Genomic DNA, 10682 nt, shown 5'->3' on the forward strand with positions numbered 1-10682 from the left:
CCCTGGCAACCTACACAGCAGGGCCGCGTCACCAACCGCCTCGAAACAAACGACATCATCTGGATTTCTCGTTTGTGAAAACACGCGAACAGAAACTCGTCCGACATATACGCGTTTCAGCTCGTCATGTTGAGCAACATGCCGCAGAGAATCGGTCTGGAGATTGGCTCTTTCTCAGCCTCGGACAGAGAGAAGTGGTCAAGGCCGGGTGGCCAAGAGGTCTTGATGACGCCGGCTTTGAGATCTTCGCGATCCATTTCTCGACCTCGTATGCTTTGCTCGTGTATTTGACCGAGTCAGGGCCACGAATTGTCATCCTTAGTAAACTTGTGCTTTTTTACTTACCCTTGATTTCCTCACCGATTGCTGTCTCGTCGGCAAAGAAGAGGGTGTTGCCGTTGATGCCGCCAATCTTGGGCCATTCCCCCTCGTCCTCGACGGCCTTGACAACAATGTTGACCAGGTCCGCGATTGCCGTGAGGCTGTACTTTTCGGTCATGTTGCCGGCAACGACAGCAGTGCCATTGCCATGGTCGACGTACAGCAGATTGGTAGACCGTAAATGCTTGGCTGTCTGGCGGCTGCCGGCGATATAGTTGAGAAACTAGCCGGGCTGGAAGAGCGAATACTCGAGAACCTGTAACGAAGAAGATGCATGAGGAGCAGCCCGGGTCCATGGGTTGCATGCGCAGCTTACCTTGCCATCCTTGCTCTTATCCGCCAGGTACTTCCGGACTCAGCTTGTTGTCATACCATCCGAAGTGGTCGGTGTTGTCACTGCAGGTGGCCACGCTGTCAGCGTGGATTGAATGTAGTAGTACTCTGGCGAGGGATGGAGCGGTCTCTGTGGCTTGCTTGACGAGAGAGGATGACAATTTCATGCCTGCCAGTGGCAAACAGGCCGTCGATGATCTCGGAGGCGACGTCTGGGGGTGAACATGTTAGCGGACGCGCAACTCTCCATGGATGGACACCTCAACTCACGTCCGGGGCCGGCAACGGCTATCTTGACCATGGCGTGCTACTGTTGAATGAAGTCGGTTTTTGAGCACAGCTGTACTGGTGACTCGATTCCTTTCCACTGCACTTATTCCGATTTAACAATGTCGTCGCCGGCAACCGGCGGTCCCGCACTCACATTATCAAGTGTCCGAGGAGCGAGCCGTCGGCCCCCAGGTTCATCCGACAGCATGACACCATCCGCTCATGTTACTAATGCCCGGCGAGCTTGAGCAAAACAGGTGGGGGCCAAATTTTCGGCTGCTCACCTGGTGCTCACCAGCGGCGCGCATGACCGAAGGTTGGAGAAGCGTGTAAGTGAGGTACCGGCAGCCAAACACGGTTGACGTTTGTGGAGTCTTGACTGCAAACACTGGTCGATGCTCGTATTCACTTCCGAGGAAAGGAGGCTGAGTGGGCAGAAACCAGCTCAGCCAGGACTGTGGTTGACTTGTGTCTGGACTGCAAGCCTTGTACTTGCCTCCCTGCATGTTCTGGGAGATTCCAGGGGTTCAAGCTGATGGCCACAAAATAGCAGCCTAGGAAGGTGAACCAAATTCAGTCGAAGCAAGCCATGAACTACTGATTTTAACAGGAACTCACACAAACTGTAAAAGATCATTAGGCGATTGAATCGGCAAAATTAAATGACAAGAGTGGGATTCGAACCCACGCCCTTTCGGACTGCCAGACCAGATTTAAACCTGAAGACAGCGCCTTAGACCGCTCGGCCATCTTGCCGTTCTTGCTTGTTAACTAAAAACTACGTACACATATAAAACCATTACGGGGGGCGAAACTGCCCACTTGCCTCGCTACCAGTCCTGATTATTCTCACCTCTGACGACGCAACGCTGAGGTTCCCAAAGGTATTTAGCCTACATTGGAATTTACACAGGACGCTCAGCATGACTTCTCCGCTTCTTGCCCTTTACGAAAGTTCTGCTGCCTCTCCATCACAAAGTCATACTACTCCCACTCTCTTCGGTGCAGGACCCCTAACGTTTGTACTGCAATATTGGCAAAGTCCACTAGTTACTCCAAACTCCCTGTTATCACAACCTGCGAAATCAATCAATGGCAACGTTGAAGCGTATCCCTCGACTGCATTAATTCGTATCCGCAAGCTCATTGTCGAGTCTCTGTTTCCTTTTAGCGCTCCCCTTCGTTCTGTTCTTATTCGTTCCTCCCGGTCTAAAATCTTTTATTGTCGCTTGGATACTACCGAGCCAGACGGTTTGCTGTCCTCGAAACGGCAACTGGTGCACAAACTTACAGCCAGAAGTATAGGCATGGAGACGGTCAACAACATGAACCAGAGGGGCACAGCAAGAACCATGGAGAGTTTGACGAGGCGGAGAGTGAGGTCGTTGCACCCTTATCATTGCGAACCACAAACCGCTAAGAGCTACCCCTGAAACACAAAATGCTCACCGAAAACGACATAACATTCCCTGAAACCAGAACCAGCGTCCTCTCTCACACACTGCTATGATCAACTCTCGTCCTTTCTTTCCCGAATGTAACCCCCAGGGAAACCCTACCCAAAAGCCGACGACAGTGTAGGTGTCCAGCTCTGCGGACTCCTCCCCCCGGACTTCAAAGACCGCCGCCGCCAACTGATCCACCTTCTCCAGCGGCTGTGCCTTTGTTCTTCCCCGGCCGGATCTTGACAACCTCCTCTAAGCCAGGCCCAATCCATACAATCTGAATCAGGCTTCTCTCCGCCCAGACCCCCGTCCTCACCTCTCCCCTTAGCCCCGTGATCTTCCCCACCACCCTCTCCATTTCCACCACCTGTACTCACCTCACAGGCCCGACAGCACTACTTGAAAGAAGGAGGAGCGGCGGCAGAAGAAGAAGAAGACGGGCCCTGGGGATGATTTGACAGCCCGGGTCCGAATCCCGGTCCGGTAGAAGCCTGAAAGGGGGGCGAAGGATACGAGATCATGGGCCGGCCACCACTACCACTACCACCACGTCCCCTGTTGTGGCTGCGGCTACTACCACTCCCATTATCGCGACCGCGACCAAGACCACCAAAACGAACATGCGGGCGGCGAGATAGAGACGGTGGCGCCGTAGCGGCTGGGGTTGATGGCAAATGCGTTATGCCCTGTTGTTGTGCTAACAATGGCGGGGGGGGCGGCGGCGGCGGCGGAGGTGGTTGTGGAGGACTTGTCAGTTGCGCCAGGGTGGCTGAGTGCGCTTGTGGCCTTAATGAGGAGGAGGAAGCCGCCGCGGAGTTGGATGGCATCCACCTTCCTGTCCCTCGGCGGCCGCGGGACGTGTGGTTGAGGGGTCTTGCGGGCGGCCGGTGGCGGGGTAGGCTTGCCGATGGTATGACAGGCATGCTGGCATCGAACGGGGCTGGATTCTGTCCCGAGATCGGGTGGTGGGGGGTTTGCAAGTGGGCGGGTGGGAAGTAGTACACCGGTTGGTTGGGACCGACCTGGAAGACCGTAGGGTTGTTCCTGTGATACAGCGCGGCAAGGGAGGACGGCTGGAGTGCCGCCGGAGGATTCCTGCTAGACGGTGCGGTGGGGGAGAACAGCTCGGGTGCCGATGGAGACGGGATACCGGGGTTTGCTGCGGAGGGAGCAGCGTCCCGACGGCCCAGAACACGGTCACGGACCTTTCGAAACCGTTCGCGCCATTTACCTTTGGCCATGTCGGTGGGTGCTGTTCTTCCGAGCTCGCGGAGGATGAAGCAATACAGGTATTGAGAAGACGATCCGCCGAGTGAGTGACCAAGGAACTCGGGAATGGCCCGATTTACAGTCAATGCTATGACTTCAAGGAAGGTGTTTCAGTAATGTATGCCCTGAATTGGTGAACCGTAACAAACGAAAGACTGATGGCGACCTCGTGGCTGGAGGCGAGAGGGAGTGAAATCAACAAGCCGAGCATGTTGGGCGGAGCTGACGGCATGGTGAGCGAGACGTTCATGACCAAGTAGAGGGCTTCTTACCAGAACCAAAGCTGCCATATTGGGGAAGGAGAGAGGGACACCCGGCAATCTCAGCACTTCGGCGTGCTGAGCGGCCGCCTTGCTGCTTCCAAACCGGGATGCTCTGGCAGATATCAATGACTGCCTTCCAGAATGCGCAGTAGTGTTGATCAACAGATGGAAACGGCGTTCAAAATAGAGCTCAGAGCACACTCGCCAACACAATAGACAATGTCTGCGACCTAGAGAAAAGAGTTAAATACCAACTCCAACGATTCTGATAGATACAATTTCTAATGAGGAAAAAAACCAGTGTTCCGAGGTCTTTGCGCAAGACGAGGGGGGTTAGAGTTTCTCTCAAATAAAAATCAAGCTCCGCAACACCCCGTCGTCTGTCATATGTGTAGTTTCCCCACCTCTCCCTTAACCCGTCCAAAATCCCACCTAGACCTCAATAATCACGGCATCACCAATAACCGGCGGCACGCCATCGCCCCAGATTCCCACAACCGAGAGCAGGAAACCCAGCCCAGCCAGCGCGCTTCGAACAATCTGCTTCTTGAGGAACGCCTCAACTTCGGCCCTCACCTCCTCGCCATTGACATCAGCCGCTTCCTCACTACCCTCCATCTCCTCCCCGGTAGCGCTGCCCTCGCTGTGCGCATCCGACCCGATACCGGTGCCCAGCACCTCGTAGCTGGCCTCCATCCGCGCCCTGGCCGCCGCAGCGCGCCCCTCCTTCTCCTTCTGCTTGTCCTTGCTCGTGGTGGCGGTGGTGGCAGCCGCCGGAGAAGGACGCGCCGGGCCGAGGGCGAGGAGGTACGGCGCGAGGAGGTCGGAGGCGGCAAAGTGCGAGCCGAGGACGAGGGCCGAGGCGTAGAGCAGGTAGGGGTGGCGGAGCGGGCGCGGGGAGAGGACGTAGGCGAGGGCGAAGGCCGAGGAGGAGACGGCAGCGAGCGAGCGGAGGTGGCGCGCTGCCGTGGTGGTCAGGGCGTCGAAGGCGCGGGCGGCGGTGCTGGCGGAGGGAAGAGTCAGGAGCGCGGGGATGGTGAGGGAGGACAGCGCGTAGGAGACGCCCTGGGACAGTTGGTTAGTTCTCCGCCAAGAGGTTGTGGGTAGATGAGACAGCATCATTCTGCGACAAGTGACGCGGGGAACTGTGTGTAGCTCTAGACAGTAGACGTACCGTCAGGACACCGAGCGACACAGTACCGACAAATTTGAGCACCGAAACGCCCCTCGCAGCCATGGTTGCAATCGTCTGTCCACACGACCGATGATTCACGCAGGCGTTGAGAGAACGGAAAGCGAGATGGATATCGACCTGTCAGGGCGACTGTGTGTAGATGGCAGTCAAGGGTGATTGAACGGTTGCGGTCGGGGAGGAGGGGCCGGGTGAAGTGGCTTGGCGCCGGAGCTTGGGCGCCTAGCGTAGCCCCATACAAGCTGCGTCATCATCTACTGTGGCAGGTACGGATTACAGAGTACGGATACAGGCATTCCGTCAGCCCATATCGACCCTAACCCTGGCTTAGCATGATCTCCCCAGAATCACAACATCTAGTGTACTCCGTAAAAGCTTCAACATCCCTGTCAAGGCAACGTGCCAGAGTGGTTAATGGGTACGCCTCGAAAGCGTATGGCTTCGGCCGCAGCGGTTCGAATCCGCTCGTTGTCGATTACTTTGCAGTGTGTCACATTTGGGATTCATTTTTGGCCCTCGGACGGCCGGACGTTGTTCTTCAAGGTAAACTGCCGGAAGTGATCCTTGCTGGGGTGCCCTGAGCATCACCGCTTGGAGACATCGAGACTCAACCATGATGATGGAAAGCATGGACTGTAAGACCAGATGTTCCGTGGTCAAATCGCTATGGTTAATCGCTATGGTTGGCCCCAGAAAGCCTAAGATCTTGGCTGCGGGGGAAACTTTGACTGTTCGATTGATGACAGGAGTTCTTAAACGGATCTTACTCATGGACCAGTATCTCATGACAGCCCTGGCGACAGGCGGCTTGCGACAGGGCCAGCGAAAGGCAATACACATTTTCACGGCGAACCGCTTACATATATATGTACACGGTTGCCACACCGTTACGGAACTGCTGAACGACCCCCGACTCTGTAACCAAAGCTCAGGAACACCCTACTCCACGCTCAGCCGCCAAAGACCATCTCCCAGAAAATGCGCCTCCTCCATGACCGGCCCCTTCCCCTTCTCCTTGATCTCCTTGGTCCCCATGACCAATAGCCCCACAGCGCAAGCCTCCTTCTTGCCCTCAGCCATGACCACAACCGGCTCTCCCTTCTCCAGCTCCCTGCTCCAATGCCCGTCCTCGTCCGCGCCTTCATTCGGCACCTTCACCCCATCCTCCTCTTCGTCGTCCTCCCCTCCCTCCTCTTTCACCGCAGCCTCCTCCTTCTCCTTCTTATCCTTACTGTCACCAGAAGCACCACCAGCCGCAGCCGCCTGAGCATCCCGATCAACCGGAATGGGCAGCCGCCCGCCTTTGCTCGTCAACCCGGGCGCCATGAGGGTGGCACCGCTGAGCACGAAGCGGATGGCGCCGCGGTCGATGCGCACCGTTGGGAAGCAGTGCGGAAAGCGGTGAACGAGGCGCAGGTGCGGCAGCAGCACGCCGTTGTTGTCCTGCTGGTAGACGACCGGGCGGCCGTCGATCACGTAGAGCGAGACGCGCTCGGGCAGCTTAATCAGTTCGAGGGACGACTTCTTGGGGAGGATCTCGTCGATGTGCGGCGTCAGCAGCGGGTAGGTTGTCAAGATGGACTGTCGGATGGAGCGCTGGATCGAGGATTTGAGTTTTTGTTTTGGGGAGCCGTGGAGGCTGTTGTTTTAGGGCGGGGGGGAGGGGGGGTTGAGTTAGCTTGGGTTGCTGGGGATATTGGGCCGTGGATGGAGGGGGTGTATACTCTTTCTTGAACATCTTGTATATTGGGGTGGGCAGAGAGCTGCTCCTGTGGTCGCTGCAATATCCTTTAATCTATGTTGAGTTGTTGTAAATTTCGTTGCTACATGCGACTTGGTTGCTCTCTATGCAATGCTTTGTGTTGCCCCGCGATTGTGATGGAGGGGTTCGTTGCCAAGCGTTTGTGGGGTTCTTTAATTGATACAGCTTCCAGCCACAGCATGTCGTCACCCATGAGCCACCAAAAGCAGAGATGATCAAGCGTTTGCGATAGAGCACCTAACGGAAGCGGTAGAGCATGGTATCAGAAGTCTATTGAACATGGAACTGCTGCAGGCCAGACCGTTTCTCCTCTCACTTGCCCAACACTCCCACTCTCAACCGTGCGTCACATGGGAAACGGTCCCATCATCGTTGACATGGACGTTGAGCCTGTCGGGCTTGAAATCCTTAGTGACCATCATGCCCGGTTCGATAACACGCGTCTCTTGGGGAAGTTCGGTCTTGCAGAAGGTCTGGCAGAGACTGTCAGCACCACCAGCCTTGCAATGAGGAGAGTGAGCTGCCTGGCTTACAGTCTCAGAAGAAGGCTCCTCTGACAGCTTCTTGCCGACAAGCTTGTTCATCCACTCTTGTGTCTTATCGTCGCCCATGTTATCGGCCGTCACTCCGGGAACGACGAGAGGCATCTTGGACGCGTGCTGTTGAAATCGAGATGTCGTAATGTTAAGAATCTGTTGTGGTCTGCTGGATAAGCGTAATGCGCGGTTGAAATGCGAATGAAGCATACGCTTGAGTCTAAGGTTCGTGGCCGCTTGAAGGTGCATTTAAGCTAGAGGTCCTTTGGCTGCAAGGTGCAAAGCGATGACGTACCACGCATCCGAGTAGCACAGCCACGCGACCGATTTCAAGGCTACACCGTGTCCCACATCACATGCCCGAAGGTAGCCGTTCGTGCACCCTCTGACTCCTCGCGATCAGAGAAATAGTTATGAAGGTTGACTTGTAGTGGAATGGGAATCGTATCGTGGTCTCATTGGCAAACCTGGGTGCTTGGCCACGTTGGAATCAGCCGCTAATCGACCGATCGTTCTTGAGGGAAAAGGCTATGATTTCCTATCGGGTCTCCGAGCATCCCAATCCTACCTTATTGGAACAATATTAATGGAAGGAGCTACTTCAGTAATCATGCTCCCCGACTATGTCCTGTTCTACAGCATTGTTGTGTTAGCCAAAGTGTGCAGGGTATGCTAGCATTGTGTGAATTCCGAGCGTTGTCCCTTGTACCTGGATTATTAAGTAGAGCCTTGTGAGTCCATAAAAGGGCTGAGGGCTTGGATGACCAGATGCTTTGAATGAAATTTGAACGCCAAAATGGTTTGCTGGCAGGGAATAATAAATGTAGGCTGCAGGTAATTACTTTTTTTCGGTTGAAAGTCTGCCTTCTCTCCCGAAATACTTGTACCACGCGGAATTGGCTTGTTTTCAAGTTGTGAACCACGACCAAACGTGTGAAGAACACGGTGACTCGATATGGTGCCCATCTTGATCACCAACACAAACTATTGAGGCTTTTCTACCGGATTGGTGGTTGCGGTGAGATTCAGTGTTGACTGTGTGGAACGCATTAAACTAGCAAATCTCTCTTGATTTAAGTCTGGTCACTCAGGGTATTCTGAATGACTGGCTTGAATATATGCAGTTCTCTTGATTCAATTTTGAGTACTAGTACTAGGGCTTCTGGGTGAAATTTGAATCTCTGGAGGAATGCCACCTGCCAGTTGTTCATGGACTCAGAGGCCTTCAACAACTACTGAGATGGAGTAAGAACCGGCTCTAGACTTTTCTTTGGAAATCCAGATCTGTTGGATCAGAGACTACGGTCCGACTTTCTTGAACCTTTACTGGGCCGTGGCAAGCCCCAGAATCCAACGGTTACAAGTTGCTTGCCAGGGCTAACTGTCTATTTTGATCCGACATCGGTTTGAGCCCCTAGTACCTAACCATGGTCTTTCTCTACTCGAAAAGAAGGGTTCAGAGCGAGACTCGGAACTGTCATAATAATGTCGTTCGAGAGAAGTGAATAATGTAGCATTATATAATGAAACCTGTTTGAAGCTAAGCTTAGTGTTGCTTCCCCTCAGCCTTTAATCCGGCAAGGGCTCGAGCACACAAGACGTCAGCTTGCAGCTACACTATGTTGAAAACGATGAAGCCCGAGATTTCAGACAAGGTGGCAACCATGTAACAGCCCAGTGCCCCGAGCTTAGCTGACATCCACGAAGTCGGCGGATGGAGGCAGCCTCATGCGGGTTGATGCGTGGAGTCCGGCTTGTTGCAGGAATTTCATCAGAGGAAAATGGTTATGTCTTTTGGTCAGAGAGACGCGAATCGAGGCATTGGCGCTAGACTCTGGTCCGAAGTATACATCAAGAGCCCAGCTTGCAGTGTTGCTCAGAGACCGCGTCAACAACCTGCAGCGTATAGTACGCGTTAGTCGCAACTTGCATCTCAAGTCGATATTAAAGCTCTTGCATAATACAGTTCTGTTGATTCCTTCCCAAACCTCAAAACATTCTCGTGAAAGTGCCGACCAAGTCTCGAGTCACGTAGAATATCAACCGATTCACTTTCCAACAAGACCGACCACAAAGACAACCAATCTGTGTCTTCTGTCTTCCACTTCTTCCCGTTGACTTTCAACCAGTCGACGAATTATCAAGAGTAAACATTAGAACTCTTCGCGTGATATCCTGCAGCGTGCTGACGTCCCGGCAGCTTCCTTTCCGCCGACTCGCCCTGTGATAAAGCGCAATGCCGGCTGGAAAGAGAACCACACAGCACCACTGGTGAGTTGTCAACGACAAACCCTTGGCTGCTTTGCAACACTCTTGGCTAATGCCTTTGACAGCCCGGCGTGTGGTGCAATCGCCAAACCTCGCTGCTTCGCACGCGGTCACATGGTCTGTTGCGAAGTACACAGAACATACCACACCCCATACTCACCGTGGTAAGTTCAAGGCTTCATTCTTTCTTTCTGTTGGACCAGGGAGTGTCGTTCAAGTTTGTTTCCTGTCTAAGCCGACGAGGCGAGCCGCTGAGGATTGAGATACTTGCTGCTCGCCCACAACTCTGCCCTGTCCGGGACATCCCACAATCACCGATGGAGAAGCAAAAGTCATGGCAGGCCAAAAAGCCATAGTCAGGGCGCGATATAATCCCCACACGGAAGCATGTTCCAGCAGGCAACATGCCCTCTCGGGGCGAATACTTGGGCCTTCCGGTACTCTCCCATGCCGGGTCCATCGCGGGACGTCTCTCGCCGTCCCTTATTCAAGGCTTCCTGGCGACGAGATCTCATCTCTTATCCGCCGTCCCATCTCCTTACCCTTACGATCCTCTCAGCAATCCCTTCTTTGCATCGACAGTCCGACTAATCATCATTTCTCTTATAGTGTGGGATGCAACGAAGCCGCGAAGCGCGAAGGAAGAGCCAAACGCAAGGCTCTCGAGGAGGAAAGAAAGGCCCAGGAAGGTAAGGGACAGGCTGCCCAGGGCAAGAAGAAGAGCCCGAAGCAGCCGAGAAAGAAGAAGAATTAGGAGGAGCCAGCGCGTCGAGGCGATGCCAGCCGCCAGCCAAGACACCCGCTAGCCACAACACCCATCGCCAGCCGCAACACCCCGTCGCCCAGCCACAACACCCCATCGCCAGCCATGAACATCGGCGACGACGACCGCAATGGCGACGCCAACGACGGATGGCAACGACGGATGGCAACGACGGATGGCAACGACGGATGGCAACGACG

At 54.4% G+C, this 10682-nt stretch overlaps 6 protein-coding genes and 2 non-coding genes across 8 annotated transcripts; 2 read left to right on the forward strand and 6 right to left on the reverse strand.

The window, feature by feature from the left end:
- Positions 1-116: 116 nt before the first annotated feature.
- N657DRAFT_657630 (uncharacterized protein) lies at positions 117-1015 on the reverse strand (the record flags this gene model as incomplete). Its single annotated transcript, XM_062794827.1, has 5 exons — positions 117-259; positions 346-604; positions 698-735; positions 822-926; positions 985-1015. The coding sequence occupies 5 exons, from the start codon at positions 1013-1015 to the stop codon at positions 117-119; spliced, it is 576 nt and encodes a 191-aa protein (XP_062645347.1).
- Positions 1016-1647: 632 nt separating this feature from the next.
- N657DRAFT_t116 lies at positions 1648-1740 on the reverse strand. The gene has a single exon. It is a non-coding gene; the product is annotated as a tRNA-Leu (tRNA).
- A 117-nt stretch (positions 1741-1857) lies between these two features.
- N657DRAFT_110342 (uncharacterized protein) lies at positions 1858-2620 on the forward strand. The gene has a single exon (XM_062785780.1). The coding sequence runs from the start codon at positions 1908-1910 to the stop codon at positions 2415-2417; it is 510 nt and encodes a 169-aa protein (XP_062645348.1). The 5' UTR covers positions 1858-1907; the 3' UTR covers positions 2418-2620.
- N657DRAFT_110355 (uncharacterized protein) lies at positions 2621-4009 on the reverse strand. The gene has a single exon (XM_062785781.1). It carries the CDS (start codon positions 3668-3670, stop codon positions 2825-2827), a length of 846 nt encoding a protein of 281 aa, XP_062645349.1. The 5' UTR covers positions 3671-4009; the 3' UTR covers positions 2621-2824.
- A 384-nt stretch (positions 4010-4393) lies between these two features.
- On the reverse strand, positions 4394-5198 carry N657DRAFT_577549 (uncharacterized protein; the record flags this gene model as incomplete). Its single annotated transcript, XM_062789258.1, has 2 exons — positions 4394-5026; positions 5136-5198. The coding sequence occupies 2 exons, from the start codon at positions 5196-5198 to the stop codon at positions 4394-4396; spliced, it is 696 nt and encodes a 231-aa protein (XP_062645350.1).
- A 348-nt stretch (positions 5199-5546) lies between these two features.
- On the forward strand, positions 5547-5627 carry N657DRAFT_t110. The gene has a single exon. It is a non-coding gene; the product is annotated as a tRNA-Ser (tRNA).
- A 465-nt stretch (positions 5628-6092) lies between these two features.
- N657DRAFT_682656 (uncharacterized protein) lies at positions 6093-6891 on the reverse strand (the record flags this gene model as incomplete). Its single annotated transcript, XM_062796503.1, has 2 exons — positions 6093-6792; positions 6878-6891. The coding sequence occupies 2 exons, from the start codon at positions 6889-6891 to the stop codon at positions 6093-6095; spliced, it is 714 nt and encodes a 237-aa protein (XP_062645351.1).
- Positions 6892-7250: 359 nt separating this feature from the next.
- N657DRAFT_657641 (uncharacterized protein) lies at positions 7251-7562 on the reverse strand (the record flags this gene model as incomplete). The annotated part of the gene is made up of 2 exons (XM_062794828.1): positions 7251-7388; positions 7449-7562. 2 exons carry the CDS (start codon positions 7560-7562, stop codon positions 7251-7253), a joined length of 252 nt encoding a protein of 83 aa, XP_062645352.1.
- Positions 7563-10682: the final 3120 nt, after the last annotated feature.

The sequence above is a fragment of the Parathielavia appendiculata genome (genome assembly GCF_033297405.1).
Source record: "Parathielavia appendiculata strain CBS 731.68 unplaced genomic scaffold N657scaffold_11, whole genome shotgun sequence".
NCBI lineage: Eukaryota > Fungi > Ascomycota > Sordariomycetes > Sordariales > Chaetomiaceae > Parathielavia > Parathielavia appendiculata.